Source organism: Stenella coeruleoalba (assembly GCF_951394435.1).
Source record: "Stenella coeruleoalba genome assembly, chromosome: 8".
Lineage (NCBI taxonomy): Eukaryota > Metazoa > Chordata > Mammalia > Artiodactyla > Delphinidae > Stenella > Stenella coeruleoalba.
In genome coordinates this window covers 10757060-10782025 of record NC_137154.1, presented here as the reverse complement: position 1 = coordinate 10782025, position 24966 = coordinate 10757060, and the positions used below count along the sequence as shown (strand labels likewise).

General features: G+C 44.7%; 2 protein-coding genes across 12 annotated transcripts in view; one reads left to right on the top strand and one right to left on the bottom strand.

Moving 5' to 3' along the window:
- STX3 (syntaxin 3) overlaps positions 1 to 24966 on the top strand; it is a 136214-nt gene that overhangs the window by 32332 nt on the left and 78916 nt on the right. The window contains exons 7-11 of one of the 11 annotated variants that reach the window (XM_079930895.1): positions 408 to 481; positions 612 to 746; positions 2512 to 2622; positions 8562 to 8659; positions 9190 to 9324. In XM_079930895.1, coding sequence (XP_079787021.1) covers positions 408 to 481; positions 612 to 746; positions 2512 to 2622; positions 8562 to 8639 — 398 coding nt within the window. In that variant the 3' untranslated portion in view covers positions 8640 to 8659; positions 9190 to 9324. Of the gene's footprint in view, positions 1 to 407; positions 482 to 611; positions 747 to 2511; positions 2623 to 2743; positions 2855 to 4132; positions 4247 to 6117; positions 6402 to 8561; positions 9325 to 24966 lie in introns of those variants that run through there. The other 10 variants (XM_079930893.1, XM_079930890.1, XM_079930898.1 and 7 more) reach the window with 10 other exon arrangements.
- Positions 11194 to 15259, bottom strand: MRPL16 (mitochondrial ribosomal protein L16). The gene is made up of 4 exons (XM_079930901.1): positions 14952 to 15259; positions 14529 to 14594; positions 12707 to 12855; positions 11194 to 11860 (listed from the first exon to the last, which is right to left on the bottom strand). The coding sequence occupies exons 1-4, from the start codon at positions 15004 to 15006 to the stop codon at positions 11375 to 11377; spliced, it is 756 nt and encodes a 251-aa protein (XP_079787027.1). The 5' UTR covers positions 15007 to 15259; the 3' UTR covers positions 11194 to 11374.

Here is a 24966-nt window from a genome sequence, read left to right as displayed (position 1 = left end):
TCAGGAAGGTAACTGTTGATAATGTTGAGGACGGATTGGATTAGGGGAGAAATCCGGAGAAAGGAGCGTCAGGAGGCTTGTAAGGCCATGGTCTTCAGAGTGAACTTACTGTATTCCCATTTTCAGGGAACTTTTTTTTTTTTTTTTGCGGTACGCGGGCCTCTCACTGTCGTGGCCTCTCCCGTTGCGGAGCACAGGCTCCGGATGCGCAGGCTCAGCGGCCATGGCTCACGGGCCCAGCCACTCCGCGGCATGTGGGATCTTCCCGGACTGGGGCACGAACCCGTGTCCTCTGCATCGGCAGGCAGACTCTCAACCACTGTGCCACCAGGGAAGCCCTTTCAGGGAACTTTTGAAATGGTGAGCGTTGATCTTATGTTTGATGCTCTCCTCCTTTTGTTGTAAAGCCGGCAGGAAGACAACAGATGGGGAGCTGGAGGAGATGCTGGAGAGTGGGAACCCTGCCATCTTCACCTCGGGGGTGAGTGATGGTGGGGGCGGGCTGGGCTGCAGAGGCCGGGAGGGCGGGGCGGCGGGAGCCCCGCAGGGGTGTGGTGAGGCTGCGGCGGGCGTGACGGCAGACGGTCGGTCTCTTGTGCGGCCTGGCCTAGATCATCGACTCTCAGATTTCCAAGCAAGCCCTCAGTGAGATCGAGGGACGGCACAAGGACATCGTGAGGCTGGAGAGCAGCATCAAGGAGCTTCACGACATGTTCGTGGACATCGCCATGCTGGTGGAGAACCAGGTAACAGTGGGTGCCGCGTGGGCAGGGAGGAGAAGAAGCCCGGGGCTTCCGGAGAAGGGCGAGACGGGACTCCTGGAAAGCCGGGTGGGGTGGGAGAATCGTTGGGAAATTGCGTAGTAGATGCTGACATTTTGGGCAGTCGTAGCCTCGTCATTCATGCCTGTTACTTCGGCCTGGAGGTCATTTCTAATTAATATGGGGTGTGACGTGCTCTGTCAAGTACCTGGTTCCCTCCAGCCTCAGGACCGTGGTCTTTTTTAAATTAGAGATATGGGCTCTTAATGGTGATGCCTTAAGACAATCTCCTGATAGGAACTGTTTCACTGGTGACACTGAAAACATGGGGCCGTTTCCCCCGTTTATGGTGAAAAGTTAGGCTTCACAGAGGTTTTTGTATTTTTCCATTTTTGTTGTTTCTTCTGTAAGTGTGTTTTTCCAAACATGTTGACAGTTTTTGCTAAGGAACAGGAGCAGACAACAGAAGGACTGAAGGGACAGCGAAGTGGTATTTACAGAAAAACTGGGAACAGTGCTTAGCTTGAGAGTCTGTTTTGTCCCGGGTAAGCTTGCTCAGGGGTGGATGGCTCTGTCCCCAGCATATGGTATCAGTGTCACAGAGTCACACGTCTCCTGGTTCTTACGATGCAGTTAAATTCGCCACTGTGTCATGGTTTGGTACCACTATTACCATGAACTCCCAGTGGCTCTGCCACCTGGAGAGGATTGAAAACTGCTTCCTCTGTAGAAGGAAACCTAACTGAAGCCTGAGCACCACTCGGCTGGTTTTGACATCAGTTCCCTGCTCTGGGCTCGGGGGCCTTTCTTCCACCCCCTTGCAGCCGTTGAGACCATTTCTCCTGCCCTTCCATCCCTACCCTTCTGTTTTCTCCCCACACTGCCTTGCCGAGGAACTGGTTTGAGATTCAAGTGATGGTAAGTTCTGTTCTCTGTGTAGAGACTGCCGTAACGCCATGGGTTGGGTTGAGGAAGGTCTAGGTGGGTGAAGGGAATTCCCATCCTAAGATGCACAGAACTCAACTGGAGAGACCAAACTTCTGGTCAGGAAGTAATAGCCGGGCAAAGGTTGGGAATCTTATTAAGAGACTGCTGTCTCTTAACCAGATAACTAAGGTAAAACCAATGTCTGTCACTTACGGGACCTGGGAGTACCTTAGAGAAAGCAACTGTTCCCACCTCAGCTATCTATTGAGCACCTGACGTGTGCTGGGCACTATTCTATAGTAGTGAATGAACTCAGTTCAGGCCGAATGAACTTGGTTCAGGTCTGAATGACCAGGAAGAAGCCAGCATCCTGGCGATGCCCTAAGAACATTAGATAGATGTATTGGGTTGGCCAAAAAGTTGGTTTGGGTTTTTCCGTGAGATGTTATAGAAAAACCCAAACGAACTCTTTGGCCAACCCAATATCTTGGCTTCTCTCTTCACATACTTAAAAAAAAAAAAAAGTGGCGGGATCCTTCAGAATATCCCAGGCATCTAGACAGTGTGCTCCGGGTGCCCGGTGCAGTGCTTGTCACAGAGAAGTAACTGAGTGAATGTTTCTGGAATGAGTGACAGCCACCAAGGCCTGGGGAACCATAGGTAATCACGGGGAAGTTGTACAAGTTTGCCCCACAGAAGGCTGCATGTTAAAGTTTCCAGATGCTCTTCTTGGTGCTGAAAAGAAAGAGAACCCCTTTCTCATGTGAGCTAGGACTGTCCTGGGGTGGCTTTCCTGGGTGTGACTAGCGTCTGTCCTTTGCAGGGTGAGATGTTAGATAACATAGAGTTGAATGTCATGCACACGGTGGACCACGTGGAGAAGGCTCGGGAGGAAACAAAAAGAGCCGTGAAGTACCAGGGTCAGGCCCGGAAGGTGAGCCTCTCCTGCTGCCTTCGGAGAAGAGAGTCCACCGTGCGCGCCGTCTCTCGCTCTTTCTCTCCTCCCTCTCCCCGTCCCTCTTTCTGCTGGACCCACCTCTTGCGTCCGTGGAAAGGGAGCCATGATTGATCGTATTGAGAACAACATGGACCAGTCAGTGGGCTTCGTGGAGCGGGCCGTGGCAGACACCAAAAAGGCTGTCAAGTATCAGAGTGAAGCTCGGAGGGTGAGCCCTTAGTCCCAGCTGGACCGACCGGCTTCTCCTCCCTCTGGTCGCCCCCACCCATGTCCTTGAGCCCGTGCCTTCCCTCCGTCTTGGCCTCATCCAAAAGCCTACCTCAGCTTCCCCTAGAGAATAGCTGCCCTTCCTTCCCAGGGGTGCCTCGCATGGATCTGGCTCACGTGCTCTCTACCCGAGAACCCCCATCTGCAGGCAGCTCGGCATCACTGCCCAGGTGTTGCGCCAATGCTCTGGACAGAGCTCGGGATCCCTGCAGCCGTTAACTTGACTCGTGCTCCTCAGAAACCTCCCTTCATTGCCTTCCACTCCGGTAGCCCAAGCCCTGCCCCACTTGGTTTCTTTTTCTCTATCATGAACCCAGTGGTGTGCTGATGGCTATGTGAACATTATCTTGTATCTTGGGAGCACCTGTTATTTCTCCTTTATAGATGAAACAGTTGAGAATCAGAGGTTAAGTAATTGGCTTCAGGCCACCTAGGAAGCATAGGAACCAGGATTCAAATTCAGCTTTCAATCAAGCTCTTTCCATCCTGTCTCCACTGCCCGCCCCCCACCTCTAGTTCTGGTGCCCCTGTCACCTGAGGACTTCTAAGCTTCTCTGCCTAGTGACTGTGGTGGCTAGCTCTGGTGGTTTTTGCTTTTTAGCCTGCTCTTTTCTGTTTCTCTTGGGCTCTGATACTTTTGTTCTTCAAGTCTTTCTTTTTCTTCCAACTTTACCTATTGCTTGGGCAGGTATCTAGGGAGCTGGGAAGTTATTTTACATGATGAATCCGGGCTGGTTTGCAACAGGACTGTAACCATACTTTCTGATCCCCAGTCACTGTACTGGGTTTGACAGGTGGGAATGTACTTTGGGGGAGAGATGGACAGATGTTTATAATTAGGACTATGTCAAAAATGTTTTTATACTCCTTCTTGAAAAGGAACAAATGAGTCACTTGCATCTTGGCCTGTTGCTGCTTGGAGACGCCATTATGGTTGCCCTTCTATCTGTGCACGTCTGAAGGCTGCCGTGTGAGCTGAGAGCTGATGGAAACTCCCTATTTCCATCTGCTGGCATTGCTAGTGCAGAAGTAATTTAAGAAACAAAATATCCTAATAGAGTGTCTTTATGTAGAGATGGTGGCTTTTTATTTCATTTATTTGGATTGATAAGATGCTTCCTATGTAGAGGCAGAGGGGTTGGGTTTTGGATGACTTACTATGGTTTTCTGGTTGTTTGTAATAATGACTTGTTTTTATTTCTCTTATCCCTCTCTCCAGAAATTGATAATTATCATTGTGGTAGTGGTTGTGTTGCTGGGCATTTTAGCGTTGGTTATTGGACTTTCCGTTGGGCTGAAGTAAGGGTGGCCCGGGAGGCTGCTGCCCTGAAATGTAAGTAAATGGAAGGTACTCGGGGACTCTGGATTGGCTCCCTCTTGAGAAATGAGCCTGGGATTTAAAATTCTGCTTCTTCGCCCTGTGGTTGTCCTCGGACACACCGAGCGCTCTAAGTCTTCAGTACCTGTGCGTTCTTTCATCTATGTAACTTGCTATTCTCGGGTCCTGGCTGCATGCAGGGGTTGGGTCTCCGTTCGTTCCTATTCTGTGGCTCTGTCCCCGCCCTTGTCCGCCCCTCATTTTCACTCCCTTCCCCAGAAAGCCTGCTCCTCCTCAGTTGGGTGCAGTCTATGTCTGCGATCTGGGGTTTGTCTTGTGAGTTAGTACTGGCTTTCAGGTATCTTGGGCTTTGCCTTCCGTATCCTTTTCAGTGTAAATGAAGCTTTGAATCGGGATTTGGGTCTGCAGGGTTTTGTTTGTGGTTGACTGGTTGGATCTCGAATGATAAGAGTAGCTACCATTTTTGAGGGCTGGGTTGTATCAGACAATGTACTAAATAAACACCTTACACATGCATCACCGAGTCCTCACGTCGCCCACATGAGACAGGTGCTATTATCATCCCTATTTTACAGATGAAGATGCTCAGGCTTAGAGAAGTTAGGTAACAGGGGCCCGTTTGAACACACAGCTAATAGTGGACCTAGCTTCTCTTTGTAAAACAAGGTGGCCATTTATCATCATCTGCAAAGTCTAGAAAACCTTAGAGGATAGCAACTTTAAAAACAAATATTTATTTGGCTGTGTCAGGTCTTAGTTGTGGCATGTGGGATCTTCGTTGTGCCATGGGGGAACTTCCATTGTGGCGTGTGGGCTCAGTAGTTGCGGTGCGTGGGCCCTAGAGTGTGTGGGCTTAGTTGCTCTGTGGCATGTGGGATCTTAGTTCCCTGACCAGGGATTGAACCTGCATTGGAAGGCGGATTTTTTTTTTTTTTTTTTGCTGTACGTGGGCCTCTCACTGTTGTGGCCACTCCCGTTGCGGAGCACAGGCTCCAGACGCGCAGGCTCAGCGGCCATGGCCCACGGGCCCAGCCGCTCCGCGGCATGTGGGATCTCCCCGGACTGGGGCATGAACCCGTGTCCCCTGCATCGGCAGGTGGACTCTCAACCACTGCGCCACCAGGGAAGCCTGGAAGGCAAGGATTCTTAACCACTGGATCACCAGGGAAGTCCCAATAGCAACTTTAAAATTCAGGATATTAATTTCTTTAAAATCTGGTAAAAAGAATAGAACTGACCACTGAATCAAGGTTTCATGTGTACAGCAGTAGCATGACAAGAATCATCTAGTTATTGGCACTGTGAAGACTTCTGTGACCTCTTAAGTATTATTTTTCTGAATATGTTTATGCTCCCCAGTTGTGCTCTAGGATAACATCATCACCCCATCTTCATTGGGGAAGCTTTGTGAAGCTCAGTGAAATTAGGAACTTGTCCAAAGCCCACACAGCTTGCAAGGCAGAGCAGGTGTGACGCCTGAACTTTTCTGCATCTTTTTTCACTGTGCCTTTCTGCCTCCTAAGGTTAGTGGGGGATAGGGGGACTAAGGAGAAGATGATTCTAGTGCCAGCAAGCTTCTGAAACTTGTATTCGAAAGGTGTTGATGGGAGCCCCACAGACAGAACAGGTGTTCTGCACCAGCGGTGGTGCCTCTCTTCCCATACGTCCTTCCACGGTGACGCGACAGCCCCTGGGAAGGGCTGTAAAAGGCCCAGGGATTTTCCTATTTTTTTGCCTCATGTAACAGGGCTTTTTGTTTCTTGTACGGGGGGGTATTTAATTCCAGGCCCTGTCGTGGGTTTGTGCTGAGTTTTCCATTGTTCTCTCTCTGCAGCTGTTTCTGATCTCTCCTCTCCACCTTCTAGGTGTGTGGCTTGTGGCCGAGTCTTACTGTTCTCCGCCGCCACCCTGGGCGCTGACCAGCTCCTCCTCCCCCTGCCTCTTGTAGAGCCCATTTCACCCCAGCCTGATGTGGCCGCCCTTGTCTTCAGATGGGAACGGAGTGTGAATGGCCTTCCTGAGAGAGAGTGGGACCTGTTCCCTTGTTTTCTTGTAACCACCCTTGGACCTGACCCAGCAAACAGTCTAGCCCAGGAGAAATCTAAACTACTGATGCAGCCCTCAGAATCTTCTCCTGCCCCACCAGCTCTGAAGCACCTTCTCCTGGACTGTAGGAACTGCCCCAGCTTCTCCTCCCCTCTGATGTGTCAACTTATGCCCCGCACCTTGGAGAACCCACCTGAGACCTCCCCGAGGGGCTGTATTTTCTACCTCATGGAGTGTTCTTCTCCCCAAAATCGCAGTGTCTTTTTGGGGGGGCGGGGGGGATATCTTTTAACAAAGCAAGGGGATTCTTCCAAGTTGGGCAACAGTAAGGCTTGGACCTGCGTCTTCTACCTGGCAGGATCCCAGTCCTCGTGGCTCGTCCTCCCTGTCCTGAAAGTAGGAGGGACTGGCAGAGGTCGTTCTGGTCTTGGAAGCTGACTTCTTGTTTGAAATTCAGCCTCAAATTAAGCTCTTTGTGTGTTCCGCTCGATGGCCAACTCGATCTCTGTCTATGTTGTACTCCCGCATGTTGACTCAAGGAGGCGCTGCCACGAGGCAGTCGTCTGAGGTTACCGTCTGTAAAGGCTGGGGTATATGCAGGAACTGTTTCCGTGTCTCAGTCTTGGGAACTGGCTGTTTACTGTTAGAGTGATGCTTTGCGAAGCCATTGCCTTGAGGCCCCGAATAACCAGGCACTAAAATGAGGCCAGGGATGAGGTGCTCGAGTCTCAGGCTCTGGGACTGTTTCAGGCTGGGGCGAGCGGGAGTATTCAGTCAGTTCCCGTGCTCCACGTGTATTTTTATAATCGTGTGTGTGAGATGTATGTACCTATGTGTATGTGTCTCTCAGGAAGTAGGAAACTGGAAATGAGGTTATTATAACCTCAAAAAAATAACTTGAGCTAGGCTAAAAATTAGGCAAGAGACATTTGCTTACCTGCAAATGAATCATAGTAGAAATGTGATCTTCCCACATCATCGGGAAACCTGCTGTTTTCTGCACAAGCGCTCAGAGAATCACAGATGGTTGGGGCGAGGACTAACTTGATCCCCATTAGGTTTTTAGCAGACAGAAGGTGGGACGAGCTCGACACCTCTCCCCACTTGCTGCCTGGGCTAGGCTTGTCCTGAGAACGTCCCACAGCAATCTGGTACCGTTCATGTGACCTTTGGGACGTCCTGTCTCCAGGGCGGAGTCAGCTCGGGGAGGCCGGGGTCTACTCAGCAGCTGTTCCTGCTCCCAGATTAATAAGCTTCATAGATGCTTTGTCGCCCCCACTTGTCATGGAGCAAAGAAAAGCTAGGAAATGTTTAAGTGTATTGACTGTGCTGAGCCAGTGTGAGCCCCTTAGATCCCCTGCTGGTCTCTGCCAGCCTCCCGGATTGATATTTCACCTTTGACTTTAATGCCTTCTAGGACAGGGCGAGCACCCTAACCCAGGCACGGTCCATTGGCTTCCTCTGCAAAGGAATGATTACTCCTAATCATTGCCCGGCACTTGGACGGAGCCAAGGGGACGCCCTCTTGCCTATGGCTGTGATGTCCAACAGGCCTGGCTCCGGCAACAGGGCAGACAAGCTTCAATCACAGACAGATCTTTGCTCTCCTGAGGTTGAGGCCTGGGGCTTATAGTTCGGAACACAAGTGAAGGGATTTTTGTTCTTTCTTTGTACTTTTTTTTAAAATGTAAACTTGATTATTTTATTGCTAATTTAAGAATAAATGACTGTATTTGATTGTGAAGCAGTTCTGGCTCGGTGTCCCTGTAAAACACCTGGTGGCTCCCACCATGTGGTGGCTTTTGTTTAGGTTTCGGAAAGGGGTTAACATTTTTTTTAACCACGTGCTACATCAGATGGATCAAAAGTTCTAATTTTTGAAAATGGCTGAACTCTCTCAGAGTGCAGTGTAACTGTATTGGAGTCTTAGATTTCAAGGGAATCCCCCCCCGCAGAAGACTTCAGCTGACTCACTGAGAGTATCTGGCTCTGGGGGGAAGTGGCGTAAATCTGATACGATGGCAGCTGGAAGGCAGAACAACATACGAAACATCTTCTGAGCTCGCTGTTGATCTGAGTTTTGCATCTCTCACCGAGAAGTGACATTTCTCTTAGTACCCTGGGTTCTAGAAGCCAGATCCATCTCCCTTTACCTTCACATCTGCTTCCATGCCCAGACCCACCCTCGTCTCCCGTCCTCTGGAACCCTCTCTGCAGTGACACTGTTTCTCACGTGCTTTTCTTTCCTTGTCTGGATGAGCAGAAGAAGATCATGATCATGATCTGCTGTGTCATCCTTGCGATCATCTTAGCTTCTACTATTGGGGGCATATTTGCCTGAAAAAACACAAAACAAAACAGGTGAGCCATCTGTGGGAAGGGTCAGGCCTGTTTTCGCTCAAGACGCTTGTGTCCTGAGGGCTTTGGTTGTCACCAGGTGCCTTAATCTGTGTGGGACTGGGGGCTGGGATGAAGGTTGGAGAAAACCAAGAAAAATGCGTGAAGAGGGAGTTGGTAGGGAAAAGGTAGATGGGGAGACAGAAGGTGGCAGTCTGTCCCGTACGCAGGTCTGGTAGCAGAGTGTTTTGTTCAGAATGCTTTGCATAAGGGTGTTGATTTCCTGTAGTGAAATCTGGGCATTGGCATGTGGGAACGGCAGAGGAGAAAGAATTCATTATTGCATTAGAAGCACCCTGAACTCTTTGGAAGAGGGCCACACAGGGAGCCCAAAGTAAATATCAATAAAATTTTCCCCTTATGAGGTTAGGACAGGTTTTGGCAGCCTTGTGAGTAGTCCCTTACCCCTGTAGACAGGCTTGGTGATCCCAGCCCCACACGTTTTGCTGTATAATCTATGGTTTTTTTCCCTCCGTTTTTGTTATCCCCTTCAGTCCTCACAGATGGATCCTCACCTGGCATTTTCAATTCTTCTTCCACCTCTGTGGTGCCGTCGCTTCTCCGCTGCAGATTCCTCCAAAGCTCTTCTTTCCATTGTGAAACCTCTTAGGACACAGGACCTCAACCACCTAGCAGTTAGAAGTTACGCAAAAGGGGATTTACAAAAATATGGACTTGGATGGCAGGCAGGGGTGAAGGAACAGGGAGTACAGCACTGCGTAGCAGGTTAGGAGGATGGTTAAAGGAGACTGCAGGGTAGAGGAGAAAGCATAGGTACCTGTTTAGGAAATAAACTTGGAGCCAGAGCCCACGCTGACGTTACGGCTGAAGCACGCCCGCTCATCAGGACCTGATTTTAACTGCCGGGAGTCAGTCAGGATCAGGGCACTTGTTACTTCTGCTCTTCCAGTTCTAGGTCTCACCTTTGACCAACGCTCTGTCTCCTTCCTTCTTCAGGGTCCAACATTCTCCGAGGTGATTGTCTAACGATAGGCCCCAGGCACATCTCCCTCGCTGCTGTGTCCCCAGTGCTTAGCACAGTGCCTGCCGCTTACAGCTGCTCAAGAATCTGTTGACTTTATCTGAAATTAAGCTCTGATTTCTGCTATGGCCGAGTCCTTGGACTTGCCTCTTAAACGCTTTAAGGCATCAGTGGGAAATGGTCTGTGTCACAGGCCGTTTAGAAATGCCTGGGAATGGTCGATCCACCCACGCAGAAGCAGAGCAGGCCCCACTTTCACAACATACACTTTAAAGTCCTTTTTTTACGGGAGGTGGTGATAAGAGTTCTGTCAACGGCCTCTTACTTTGCAGAGATGGCTGGCCCCAGGATTGTGGTTCAGTAATTAAACGTGGACCCCAAAAGAAACACGTTATGCTGTGATTGAACACCCAACAGTCACGAATACCATGCTCTGTGAACCCTAACAAAGAAGAGGTGACAAAGTTAGGTCAGAAAAACGAGGCTGTCACTCACACCCCTTCTCACTGATGCACGTTGCCAGCTGAAACTGGCTTTGTTGGCCGGCAACTTGTGTACAAGAAACTGTTCCAAACACTGTCCCCAATTCAAGGTTCAGGGGTGTTCTAATGCAATTTAGTGATTAGTTATAGTACAAGAGGTTCACTAAAAATATATTTAAAAATCACGGTATACAATTCTCAAGGACCACACAGCTGCTTAAATTTGTACTTTTGAAAGTAAATTATTTTCTTTGCCGGAGGTCTTACTTTTTAAGAAAGTGGGATTTAAAAAATTGACATCTTAGTCTGTGTGCTGTTTTCTGCCCACTTTCAAAGCAAATGGTTTAATATTTTTCCTATCAATCTGTATTTCCTTTGGTTTGAATACAGGATAGAAACCATTGCTGGCTAGCTCTGAAAAAATAGATGAATTTTGTTAATGGCAAACAGGGAGCTGGAACCATGGGGTTTGAATCACCCAGGGCCCTTGTTCATTCAACAGTAAGATTTGAGTGCTGTGTGGCACCCTGCACTGTGCTAGGACCTGTAGGGACACAGATATAGAGCCAAATACCCCCCATCCCCAGAGGGTTTCAGGCCTAGGAAAGACCACACAATTCAGGTTTTGTTTCTATCAGTTCCTTTTGGTAAAAGGCAAGGGTATGTCTGTTGCCGTATTGTCCAACATCCCCCCTTCTACGATTGAGAGAAGATGGGTAGCTGGGCGTAAATAAATACGTTGAATCAATTAACCTATGTACTATTGTTTTCTTTGCTTTTCCAAAAACATTAAAAGTCTGTAACTAGTAAAATGTCATAGAAACTAGCTCCTTAAGTGTGTACATATAAAAGGCAGTACAGACATTAAGTCTCACTTGAATCAGAGGTGGGAGATGCAAACGTTTGCTTCAGCCTTGAAGACATTTACCTTATAGCCGGGGAGAATTGGAGCTCCTAACAGTCAGTCAGGCCTGGTTCTTAATCATTTAAGGGAATTAGTGACCAGTGAGAAGTTACATCATCTTGAGGTGATGCTCAAACTTTATTTAATATAAATACAGTGCACTTAAAAAGCCTGACAGATGTCGTACAGCTTTTCAGAAAGCATCTACTCATATGCTGCTCCTTGGTTATGACATCAGAGCTACCCAAAGACTTGAAGGACTGGCTGAGGGGAATAAACAGCCTGTGTCCGTTTCCTGCTTACAATCCTCACTACACACGCTCAGGCATGTAGAACTTGCCCCAGTATCGCCCCTTATGGGTCAGGTCGTAGGGGCTCAGCACTTTCCGTATCCCCAGCATGTTGGCAGTGACAATGCGCTCAAAGGTCCAGGGGTTTTGGTTGTTCCGTTCTCGTTCTTCTCGATCTTTCCACATCTTCTCTAGAGTCTCACGGCTCACGGCCTTTGCGGGGAAGGGCAACTTGTGGGCAACCTGGTTGAGGAAACCCCGTACCTCTTGGAATTCGCAACGCCCGCCCATCTCTACTATGAGGCGGCCAGCCTTCACAGGGGTCACGTAGTGGTCGATGGCACCTTTGCCGCCCCCCATGCGCTGTCCCATACTCTTGCGGGTGATGGGCTTGAAAGGGGCTGGTACTCGCCATAAGGCAAACATGTTCTTGGGGTCCATAGACCGGTTGATTGTCAGGCGCATCATTTCAAAATGCCCCCAGTGGAGGTAACCGCCACCCAGTGCCTAAAAGTAAATGGAAGAATTAGAAACATATGGGGATTTAGATATCCTTCATGGGATCTATTATGTCTCTTCTTTTATGGTAACTGTGGCTTCAATGATACACATGAAAGTAAAAATATAAGTTCTAGTAAGTACCATGGAGGAAAAGCCTAGGGTACAGTAATAAATGGGAACAAGGGTGGACCCGCTTCAATGGATAGCCAGGGAAGACCTCTTTGAGGAGGTGACCTTTATAGCTGAGGCCAGAATGGAACGAACCCGCCAAGGGGAAACAGATGAGTGTTCCAGGCAGAGGAATGGCACATGGGAAGGCTCTGGCGCAGCAGGTGGCTTGGTGAGTCTGGGCAGAAGCCAGTGTGGCTGGAGTAGAGAGAGGAATGGGGAACACACTGCGTCTGAGAGGCTGGCAGGGGCTGATCGTGCAGGCTGTGGGAATCGGACGTTAAAACATCACTCTGGCTGCCTGATGGGAACTAAATCCTTGTCCATAGCCATGTGTGTAGGTACTGACGTCAAGTCTTCACGGAAGCTACTTGATGAGGAAGGAAACATCTGTCCCATGTACTAAAACATGGATAGTTTTATTTTGACCAGAGGCTTGAGAAAATCTCATGGTCTAACTATGGGGTAAGTTAGGTACCCTCTTCCTTCTGCTTTTACATTATTTGCACTCTACGTAAAACAAAAAACATTTATGACTTAATGCTTACTGGGTCCTGCTCATCAGTTTAAAGAGCAACTAGTGGCAGTTCTAGTAAAACCTGTGGAGGAAGAGACGAGAATGAACTCAAGGAGTCTATTTTAATCCCTGGCTTCCGTCCTACAGCCGCTTGACGCTGGACTCACCAAGATCGCAAAACTGCCTTCAGTGAACTCAGTGGCTTCAGTGGAAGGTCCCCTTATGTCACTCAGGTTTTTAGGCTCTCTTCTCACTTTTGGCACAAGTGGTACCCTTTCAACAAATCTAAGCTTGGGCTTTTCAGGAATGGAAACATCTAAAAGGAGCACAGACAACCAAGAGTAAGTCAAACCACACATCTCAAAGGATTCATTTTCTTCCTAGAAAGATTTATAACAATCAGGTCAAAGTCTTAAAGTTACCACTCAACAGCAATTCCAGAAGTGTGTGAGGTTTATCTTGTGGATGCTTTTCGCTGACACTGGAATCTTCTGATTACGACAGTGGTTGATGCAAATGTTTTTGAACCTTTTAAGAGCAGAGTTTTAACCTTCAAACCAAAATGCTTTTTTAAAATGCCGACTCTGTACCTAACACCGAAAGAGGGACTGTTAGAGAAGGTACGAAGGTATGAGAGTGTCACAAAGTAACACTAGGGAACATTTGTGTGTGTGTGAATGTTTACTAAGTGCTGGAATTGAGCTGAGTGCTTTACATGCATTATCTCATTTAATCGTTAAAACAACTTGATAGCCTTGGTATCTTTTAGGGCTTCCTTTTTAATATTTTTAAACCTTTAAAAGTTTAACACACATGTATCAAAGGGCCCCATAAAAAAATGTGAATTACCACAAAGTGAACACACAGACACACCCACATAACATCCACATCAAGAAACACAACATTAGGCAGGTGGTATTTTTAGTCCATTTTATAGAAGAGGAACTTCAGGCCTAGAGACATTTTATAATTTGGTTCGGGTCATCCAGTCAAAACAGAAAAGCTAGACACTATGTCACTTAAGAAAAAATACCACACTGCCTCTCTGATAAGAGGCAGTGGAAAGGATACTATATTGTACATCAAAATACCTAAGTTCTCCTGCTCTGCCCATTCTTGCTGGGAAACTTACAACCTAGTACTCCTTTGATCAGTGCTCTTTCCTTTATATATACAGGGGCTTTTCATGCTGAGGCCTGTACTACAATGTGGTTGCTGGGTGAGGGGCCAGACATGCTACGTCTTTATCATGTCTGACGTTTTGACAATATGGAAAAAAAAAATTAACTTGTAAGTCATCTAAAGTGTTTCTACAGTAAAGCAAGCATGGCTCTGTGATGGAGTCCAGTATAAAACAGGAGACTTTAAGGGCTACAGAAACTGCCCCCTGCCATTTCTATATGTAGCTACACAGAAACTTAGTAATGCTTTCTCTTGCCTCCACGGCCATATGTACTCCAGTGCATGTAGTAGTTTCTCAATTATGTGTAGAAGATAAGGCCCTCAGAGGTCAAGGCCGCTCTCATTTTTTTTGAGATTTCCAATATATTAAAAAAAAAAAGGTAAGTTAGATATACCAAATTGTGGCTTACCTTAATTGTTTATATTAACAAATTAATGCTTTTCACATAATATTGTTGCTGCCTGCACATGTGTAACCTCATTTGGAGAAAACATCAAAAGTCTCAGTTGAGGCCAGTTAGGTTTAGCTGAGTGGGCAGCTGTGGGCCACGCACCAGTGGTAGGCCATATGGGAGATATCCCATGACAGGTTGACTCCCTAAAAGCAGGAGTCTTTTTGAGTCTCTTGTTCTTCGATTTCTCTCTAGCGTTTAGAACACTGCCTGGCATACAGTATGTCTTCAATACATAATTACTGAATGGGTGAATAGGGATAGGGGGCACAAGAACACGCCTACTCTTTACCTATCCTCTGCTGGGTTCCATCACAGAAAAGGCTTACAAACAGGAAAACGGATAAGCTCTCACCTTCAAAAGTGGGCACCGGGAGCAGCGTCTTTAGGCCAGCGCTGGCGGGCGGCGCTGCCCAAGAATCTACAAAGACAGATCAAGTTAAACGACGAAGGCCAGGGCTTGGTACACTCTGGGCCAAATACGCTCCTGACAGAGGTGTCCTGTGGGTTTGGGACGTGGGTTCCACTAAAGGGGCTCACAGGCACTACCCCCCGCCCCCAAAGGACAAGCCGGGGACTCTGGGCGCCGATCCCCAGGTTGCACGAACGCTGTTGACCCTTTTGCACGAATCTTATGGCGGGAGGGGCGGCAGCAAAGGGCAGCCCCTTCCCCGCGCTTCCGCAACCGTGCGCAGAGTCTTGGGACCGTGCGAGATACCCGATGCGGGGGAGGGGTGTGGAGAGAGGCAAGGCCTGGAGGGATCAGGGGATTTCTGACCTAACAAACGCGCCCGCAGGACGGGCGCGCGGGCGCGAGCCAGGAGCCGCCACATGGTCACGCGCGTGCGGTCGCGTCGGGCTCCCCACGGCGACCGCAGCGAACACTTCGACGCGGGCGCGGAACGCGGCACTCTCGAGACACGCCGGAACCGGCTCCGGCTCCCACCTGGTCGGGCCGGAAGTTGCGTTCGCGCCGGTCCCCCCTGCAGTGAGGGCGGGTGGAAGCGGAAGAAACCGGAGCCTCGGAACGTGGGTTCCGGCCTGGTGTGTGCGGGTCCCGCCCCCCGTTCTTTCCGGGGTCTCTCCGGAGGTGAGGGCGGCAGGGCAGGGGGTTCTCTCCCCGCAGTACCATGCTAAGAAAGCCTGGGTTCGTATGGCAAGTTGGTTCCTTACAATTCACTACGTTACGCCGCGTCTCTAGCCCCCTTCTCTCCCGCAAGACGTTAGAAAAAAGCGAAGGACTCATCACTGTCTTAACATTTACTGGGCTCTGGCACGGTGTCGGGCGGTGAGCACCTCATCCTTGCGTCTAGTCCTCCCAACGAATCCGTGCGATAAGTAAGTCATTGCACCCACTTTGCAGATTCCATCTCGAAGGTCAAAGGATTTAACTTTCCTAGGGTCACACAGCAGGAAAACAGTACAATCAGTATTTGAGCACAGTCGGTGTGACTCCACAGACCCCAGTGAACGGACAATATGACTCGATATCAGGTTAAAATGAAAAAAGGTATAATTCTTCTGGGAGAATGTTGGGCAACTCATTTTTATGGGCATGATGCTTTTTAATATTTAGAAAGAGAGAGTGTCTCTTTCCAAGCTTCTAGGATACCGATGGGATTACCAATTGAGGCAGATGTCTGTTGTATTTAAATCATGCTAAATCTGTGCGTGGTCTTTCTCCAAGGATTAATATCGTAAATGGCAACAAATAAAACCTGTAATCTCGCAAAGCTACTGGAAGAACTCTCCCTGTCCACAGTTTTATGTACTTCTTAATTATTTGCACACTGACTCTGTATCAAAAGAGTTAGTGAATTTTATTACAGCCAATCATTTCTGTCCCAAGAGCAGTTTTAAAAGGTTCAACTGCCCCCGCCCCCTCAGCCCGTGTCAGATTCTGGGCAGCCCTTCTGTGCTCCCCTCTCCCTTCCACCGAAAGTGGGAGATTCAGATGTACTCAGGTATTTAAAAATCTCAAGCTGAATATTGTATAAGATTGTTTGGATGGAGAATAAAGCTGCCGTACAATCACTCTTTGATTGGTCTCTAAGTCTTCTGGTGCCCTAAAATTTCTACCTCATTGCTTATTTTAAAAGAACGAAAAATTAACTCAAAATTCTACATTTAAGGAGTACCGTAATGTCTATTTTTCTTTGTAAGAGTTGTGTTAAGTACAATGGAGGATACAAATATGAAAAATCGGTGACCCTTTATGAATTTATATTTATGTAGGGATGATATGATGAGAATACAATTAGCTAACGTTGAGATATGAGAAGTTTAAATAAAGGGCTGTGAAAAATCGAAGGATGGACCTGAGGTCTTCCCTGATCACAGAAAATCATTTTTCCCTTCGATTTTTCTTCTCTTCTGATAGTTCTATGGCTGTTATTTGTAGGAGACTGAGGTTCAGGGATTACACGATTTGCTACACAGTATGATGCAAAGTAGGATTAAGAACCTTGATGAACTTACTTTTATTGGAATGCATTTGCTAACATCTCCCAAAAGTTGGTCTTTGAACTTTCCTGAGGCCTCTGTTAAAAATGTAAATATCTGGTCCCCACTTACTAAGAAACTCTAAAGGTGGGGTTCAGGAAGTCCTATTGTGAACTAGCCCCACGAGTGATTCTAATGCCCAGTCATGTTTGGGAATCAGTGCTCTATGAGCACTTTGAAAATTTAAAAAGTAGAGTATAGGTACAAGGCATTGTTTCTGGACTATACAGGCCAGTACTCACTGGGATGTATATTTTTCCCACCTGTATAAAAATTAACACCTCAGTTTTTAATCTTCTTATTTAAACATCCAGAGATAACAGAAACTTGTAGCCCAGTCCCAGGTCCGGTTGTTGACTTAAATGGCACACACAGACACACACACACATACACATACACACCTTACTGCCATGAGAAAAATGAATGTGTCTACACATATTCCAGAGCTTTCCAGCTAAATTAGAGTCAGTCCCAACTTGGGGAGTTCATAGAGTTTTACAGGAGAGCTATTTCCAGCATTTCTCAGGGAGTAAGTCAACAGGCACGAAGAATGGATCTAGTCCTAATTGTTTGGCCAAGAAGAGGGAACAATGCCGACTACTGTTCATGCTTTTGTCTTGGCGTTTACGGACTAGATCCATGGTATTCCTATGAATTTTTTCACCATAATAAATGATTCCCTATTGTGGCTTAGTCAAGTTATTTACAAGTCTGTTATTATAGACCATGCTGTAATAAACATCCTTATACAGACCATTTGCATACTGTTTTGGTATTTCTTTTGAGCAAATTCCAAAGAAGAATCACTGGATCAAAGGGATGTTCATTTAAAATCATTTTACCTCATCAAATTGCGTGAAACGGGCCTTCACCAACAATGTATCAGCGTGACTTTATATACACCCCTTCTGAGGAAGGATATGAACGTTCTTTTAGAGCTTTGCCAATATGAAAGGTGAAAAACCACATCCAGTGTTATGTTTATAACAGGGTTTTAAAGCAGAATTGCTTCTGACTTAGTTTTGCCTGAGGGCCCAAGGTATGTGGTAATCCCCGTATTCCAGAGTGAGGAGCTGGGCCTCCTAGGCTGGACTTATCAAGGAGCTGGTTGGAAGTGGCTTTGCTCTTCTTAGCTACCCACTCTCCTTCAGCCTGTAAAAAGCACTGGAAAAATCAAGAAAGGAAGTGGAAACTGGCAATGACAATAAAGATTTCTTTGGACAGAGCTGACATACTGTGAGTTTCACTTCCCCTCTCCAATGGTTAGGGATGAGGTGAGCCATCCAGCCTAGTGAGAGACACTTCAGGACCGCGCAGAGAGCTTGGTATGAGGCCTCTGCAGTTTGAAGGGGGTTGGTGTTGACACGGGCTCGGGAAAGTCTACGTTTGGAGGGTGATCAAAGCAGCCTGTGACATCAGAGTAGAGAGAAGTAGCCACACTACTATTGATGGCAGGTCAAAGGTGTGAATATCCTGTTGACCAGATGCGGACCCCAGTGCAGTGTGTGGGTTTACGGTTTTCTTATATCCTGTCCAACGGGACCCCATGGAGAGACAAGGAGAAAGAAGGTGGAAGAGGTGTAATGATGGATGTCCAGGGCCTGTGAGAAGAATTATATGCAAACAGCCAACCGTTTAGCAGAGATGAATTTGCCTGCGTCAAGGGAACTGAGATGTCCTCAGCAGTTAGGGTTAGGGTGTGTGTGTGTGTGTGTGTGTGTGTGTGTGTGTGTGTGTGTGTCCTCTGAAGACTCCATAAAGCACCATAAGAGGAAGAGTATACTTGAAACTATACGAGTCAGTACTGTTGGGTGCTGTAACGAAGTACCCCAGACTGGGTGGCTTAAACAATAGAATTTTATTGCCTCACAGTTCTGGAGGCTTGAAGTGTGAAATCAAGGTGTCAGCAGGGTTGGTTTCTTCTGAGGGATGTGGGGAAGGATCTCTGCTTGGCTGGTAGATGGCCGTCTTCTCCCTGTGTCTCTTCATATCATTTTCCCTCTATGTTTGTCTGTCATGTGTCCAAATTCCCCCTTTTTATAAGAACGCTAGTCTTATTGGATTAGGGCCCACCTTAATTATCTCACTATAACTTGATTTCCTCAGTAAAGATCCTTTCTCCAAATAAGGCCACATTTTGAGGTGCTGGGGGTTAGGACTTCAACTTATGTTTTTTTCAGGGGAGAGGAGGATACAAGTCAACTCATAACAGGTACCATGACGGTAAGCCATCCCAAAGGGGTCAGAGGTGAGGGGTCAGGGGTAGAAAAGGTCTTAAGTGATTGGTAAATGTGCAGAAGTGAGGAAATAAGAGCCCTCTTCCCTTGCCTCCATTTTTGTTTTCACCACTTTCTATCTGGCGTTGGGCTGAGCTGGGAGCGGGGAGCAGCTTTACCTCCAAATGCAATTCAGAGTTTTGATTTTTACACAGTTTTGGACATTTTAGTTACTGAAATCAATACGTTCTCTGTGGCTAGAAGTGACAACACAACTTTTTTTTTTTAATATCAGAGAGTAATGAAAAATGCAAAAAAAAACCCAGCCTTACAGAGTTGGTTTGGATAAATAGTAGAAGGGTAAACTAAAGTTGATTTCTGATAGCCTTCTCTGAGTTCTACTTAGTGATCTAACTTACATCTGGTTATACTTAGTTTGCTTTTTTGTTTTTATTTTTTTGGCCAAACAACATGTGGGATCTTAACTCCCAGACCAGGGAGCGAACCCACAGTCCCTGCATTGGAAGCACGGAGTCTTAACCACTGGACCACCAGGGAAGTTCCTTAGTTTGCAATAACTAGCAATAAAAATTTTTAAAAATAACTAGCAGTGCTGAACTTTTTCTCATCTCTTTGGTTTCATATGTTTTTGTCTGTTTGTTTTACTGTATGTGTGATTTGCTTGCTTGTGTACTTTTCAATCATACTGTTCATTTTTTTTTCGATTCAAAACTGCTTGTTATGTATAAGTACATTAACTCCTCTTCAGTTGTATATGTTTTGATTTTTTTTTTCATTTTTCAGTATGTCCTTTAATTTTCTTTTTGAGGCATGACCATTATGATTTTTTTTTTTTTTTTTTGGCCGTGCCGCGCAGCTCGCGGGATCTTAGTTCCCTGACCAGGGATTGAACTTGGGCCCTTGGCAGTGAAAGCGAGGAGTCTGACCATTGGACCGCCAGGGAATTCCCCATTATGTTTTTTTTTAAGCAGTAAAATCTGACAGTAATTTTCTTAAGAGTTTTTGACTCTGAGCATATGCTTATAAGGGCCAGAGGTAGGGATCTAACATAATTCTTTTCCAAGTTGAAAATCCTCATTTAATATGTGACTTTATAATGTACTAAATTCCCACATAATTTTTTTGATTCCGTTTGACATTTTATTCCCTTCTCATGTTCTCTCTGTTCTGAAACCAGTGATACACTCTTTCAATCATTGTTACTTTATTACACATTTTTATATATGTCTTGTCAAGGTCTCCATTTTTGCACTTTACTTTGCAAAAAACATTATGGCACGTTTTGCATGTTTGATCTTCAAGATAAAATTTAAAACTTTTTGTTAAGTTCCATTTTCTCTCCCTTTCCATTTTTATTTCCTTGGCCAGAATTCTTGTTCTTCATATTTTTGTGTGTGTGTGTTCATTTCAATCTCAGAATCATTTGCACTTCTGAGCAAGACTCAAGGCTTTTGCTATTTCAAAGAACTACAGGCTCTCAGCTGGGAGGGGCTAGAGGAGTCAAGTTAGTTCTACCTCCTCATCAGCATGTTATCCTCAATCATGAACTTGCTACAAGTCATTCAGATAGCTGGTTAAAGGCAAGTACAGTTGCATATTGTTTTTATTTTATTTTTTATTAAAAATTTATTTAGTTAGTTATGTATTTAATGGTATTTCAGGAAATTGATTTATTACCATATGTTCCAGAGCTTAAAGCTGGCATTGCTGAGACAACTCTAAAGAGTGTACCTGCAAACAAAGTCAAGGACTTGGTTCCAGAAGCAGGCAACTGTGTGAAAGCTGATTGGCAAACCCAGACCCAAAGGAACAAGAATCATTTACTTGTGAAATTTAATTGTAGTCAGTTGTTTTGGAATATTTTTGGTTTTTAAAAAAATTTTTATTGGAGTATAGGTGATTTGCAATGTTGTGTTAGTTTCAGGTGTATGGTAAAGTTAACCAGTTATACATATACATGTATCCACTCTTTTTTAGATTCTTTTCCCATATAGGCCATTACAGAGTATTGAGTAGAGTTCCCTGTGCTGTACAGCAAGTCCGTATTAGTTATCTATTTTATATCTATAGTGTGTATATGTCAATCCCAATCTTCCAATTTATCCCTCCCCACCCTTACTCCCTGGTAACCATAAGTTTGTTTTCTACATCTGTGACTCTGTTTCTGTTTTGTAGGTAAGTTCATTTGTACCTTTTAAAACTTGTTTTAATTGAAATGTAGTTGACATACAGTATTATGTTAGTTTCAGGTGTACTACGTAATGACTTGACATTTGCATACATTATGAAATGTTCCCCACAAGATAAGTCTTGTAACTGTCTGGACCCATAAAATGTTATTACGATATTATTGACCACATTCCTTATGCTATATATTCCCTTAACTTATTTATTATATAACTGAGGTTCGTACCTCTTAACCCCCTTCACCTATTTCACTGCTCCCCTTCTGGCAATCACCTGTTTGTTCTCTGTATCTGTGAATCTGTTTTCATTTTGTTTTGTTTGTTTGTTTGATCTTAGATTCCACATATAAGTGAGATCATGCGATATTTGTCTTTCTTTGTCTGACTCATTTCACTTAGCACAATACCCTCTAGATCCATCTAGATTGTCACAAATGGTAAGATTTCTATTGATAGACACTTAGGTTGCTTCCATACCTTGGCTGTTGTAAATAGTGCTACAATAAACATTGCAGTGTTTATATCTTTTTGAATTATGTTTTTTTATATCTTCATCAGGTCAATACTCAGAAGTGAAATTGCTGGATCGTGTGGCAGTTCTATTTAAATCTTTAAAGGAGGCTCCATACGGTTTTTCATAGTGGCTGCATCAATTTACAATCCTACCAACAGTGCACGAGGGTTCTAATTTCTCCACATCCTTGCCAACACTTGTTATTTGTTGTCTTTTTGATGATAGCCATTCTGACAGGTGTGAGGTTGTATCTCATTGTGGTTTTGATTTGCTGATTAACAATATTGAGCATCTTTTCATGTACCTGTTGGTTTCTGTATGTTTTCTTTGGAAAAAAATGTCTATTCAGGTCCTCTGCCCATTTTAAAATCAGGTGTTTTTTTTTTTTTCATGTTGAGTTGTATGAGTTCTTTGTGTATTTTGGATATTAATCTTTTATCAGATACATCATTTGCAAATATCTTCTTACACTTGGTAGGCTGCCTTTTCACTTGATTGATAGTTTCCTTTGCTGTACAAAAGCTTTCTAGTTTGATGTAGTCCCATTTTAAAAATTTTTGCTTTTGTTTCTCTTGCCTAAAGAGACATATCCAGAAAAATACTGCTAAGGTTGATGTCAAAGAGCTTACTGCCTCTGTTTCCTTCTAGGAGTTTTATGGTTTCAGGTCTTACATTTACAACTTTAATCCATTTTGAGTTTTTGTATATGGTGTGAGGAAGTAGTCTTGTTTAATTCTTTTGCACATAGCTGTTCAGTTTATTTATTAAAGGGGCTGTCTTTTCCCCATCATATATTCTTGTCTCCTTCATTGTAGCTTAATTGACCATATAAGTGTGGTTTATTTCTGGATCCTATTCTGTTCCTTTGATCTATTTTTTGTGCCAGTACCATACTGTTTAGATTACCGTAGCTTTGAAGTGTAGTTTGAAATCAGGGAGTGTGATACCTCCAACTTTGTTCTCCTTTCTCAGATTGCTTTGGCTCTTCAGGGTCTTTTGTGTTTCCATACAAATTTTAGAATTTGTTCTAGTTCTGTGACCAGTGTCTTATAGTTTTCTGAGTACAAGTATTTTCCCTCTTTGGTTAGATTTATTCTTATTTTATCCTTTTTGATGCAATTATAAGTGGAATTGTTTTCTTAATTGTTCTGATAGTTTGTTGTTAGTATATAGAAACATGACATTTCTTTATATTAGTATCCTGCAACTTTATTGAATTCATTTATTAGCTCTAGTTATTTGGTAATGTCTTGAATTTTCTATGTCTAGTATCATGTCATCTGCAAACAGTGATAGTTTTATTTATTCCTTTCCAATTTGGATTCCTTTTATTTCTTTTTTCTTTGTCTGACTGCTGTGACTAGAACTTCCAATACTATGTTAAATAAAAGTGGCAAGAATAAGCATCCTTGTCTTGTTCCTGATCTTGGAGGAAATGCTGTCAGCTTTTCATGCTTGAGTAAGATGTTGGCCGTAGGCTTGCCTTTATCATGTAGAGGTATGTTCCCTCTATATCCACTTTGTTAATTCCATACTATTTTTAAAGAGGGGAAAAGTATTTGGTAGCAATCTTCCTTCCTCTTTCTCCTGCATCTTCACAAAAGTGGTTATGCATAACTGACCACTCCCTAAAGGAGGCTTATCCTTTACCAGCCATGACCACTAGAGGTCACAAAAGCACTTATTTTAGTCACTGAAACAACGGAATGCAGTCTGGGGCATTACAGATTACGCAAAAATGAACCCACACAGACTACATTTAATTAAGGTGCTTCCTCAAAGGGGAATTGCAACTTCTCATAGCAGACCCATTGTCAACCTCACTCCCCTGTCCCCCACCCCTGCCAATACAGATGAACACAGTTAATAACTAGGTAGGTAGTTAAAACGAGGTTTTCATACATGAAACCAGCCTGAGATTCCCCCTAGTCTTTCATGCCCCTCTTTTTCCTTCAATTTCTATCATTATAGCAAACGCTGGGTGCGGAATACACACACACACACACCTTCCTTTGGTTGCCCAATTTTTTGTTAAAGGAGGAAAAGTCATCTTTGTTTAAAATAATTTCCCCCCATTTCCATCGCTCAATTATTATGTGTTGAACGGAGAAAACTTAGAAACCAGAGAAACAAATAAACAAAAAGACATCAATCACTAATCATTCTATCCTGCAGAGGTAACCACTGTCCCACCATGGGACGGGTGATATTGCGATGCTGTGTAGTCTGATTTCTTCACTTGGCTCTGCATGAACGTCTTTTCATGTCATCAGCTATTTACCTTCAAGATGAATTTTAGTGACTTATAAGAATCCCATCGTACAGACCCACCAGGGTTTACCTATGCATTCCTCTGTTTTGGGACATACCCATTGTTTCCATGTTTTCCGTATTACAAACATTATGATATGTTATGAGAGAGCACTTATTCACCGTTCCCTGAGGGTTTCTACCATTGTAGCAGTCCTGGTCTTTTTCGGGCATACAGTGACTTACCTGATAGCTGTGATGGGTGTGAGGATCTGGGCCTGTGTGGTTCATGCCTCTTTCTCCCGGGAGCCAGATCGTCACCAGAGAGCAGGTTCTTGCTCTGGGATGCCAGGAGGGGAGGCCTGTGATGGGGCCGTGAAGTCTGTCCACTTCTGGGCTTCAGTTTTAGGAACTGTATTGAGGCTGCATATCTAAGTTTTTTTCTCTAATTGTCCCAGCTGACATTTAGATTCTTATATATATCTGTGTCCTCTTATGATTTCCCCCTTTCTATAAATTTCAGAATTAGGACTTTTGGGGATCAAAGTGTACATCTTATGTCTTTTGTTACAAATGTTCATATTCTTCTCTAGAAAGTTTGTTCCAGTGTTGACTCCAACAAGCAGAATTTACCAGTTGATTGTCTTAAATTTTTCTCCCAAAGATCTGTACCTTCAGTATTTATATACATATGTAGGACAGGGTGAGATTATAGATCTATATATTATACCTAAAATGTTATATGTATTATTTATGGGACACAGTTATATGTCTACATTTAATATATAAAACATATTATATGTTAAATTAATATTAAATACACATTATGTTCATATTAATATATTAAATACATAGATAAATTATATAAAATCTATTTGAAATGTGATTTACGCAGAACAAATATTGGACATAGAAGTTTGTGATATATCGATAACATGATTTACCTAGTTCTGAACCACCTGGGAGCTTCATGTGAAATAATTTTGGTCACTTTATGTACGGATGAATGTGTGTACATATATATGTTTACACCAGGTGATTTGAAAAGGAGTACTTGGTATAAGAAATAAAAATAGAAGTTTTTTTTTTTTTTTTTTTTTTTGC

Coding starts and splice junctions, on each gene's coding strand:
- MRPL16 (XM_079930901.1), bottom strand. CDS start 15,006: ATGTGGCGGCTCCTGGCTCGCGCCCGCGCGCCCGTCCTGCGGGCGCGT. Junction 14,595..14,951: donor CCTGCGGGCGCGTTTGTTAG/GTCAGAAATCCC, acceptor CTGTCTTTGTAG/ATTCTTGGGCAGCGCCGCCC. Junction 12,856..14,528: donor CCCGGTGCCCACTTTTGAAG/GTGAGAGCTTAT, acceptor TGCTCCTTTTAG/ATGTTTCCATTCCTGAAAAG.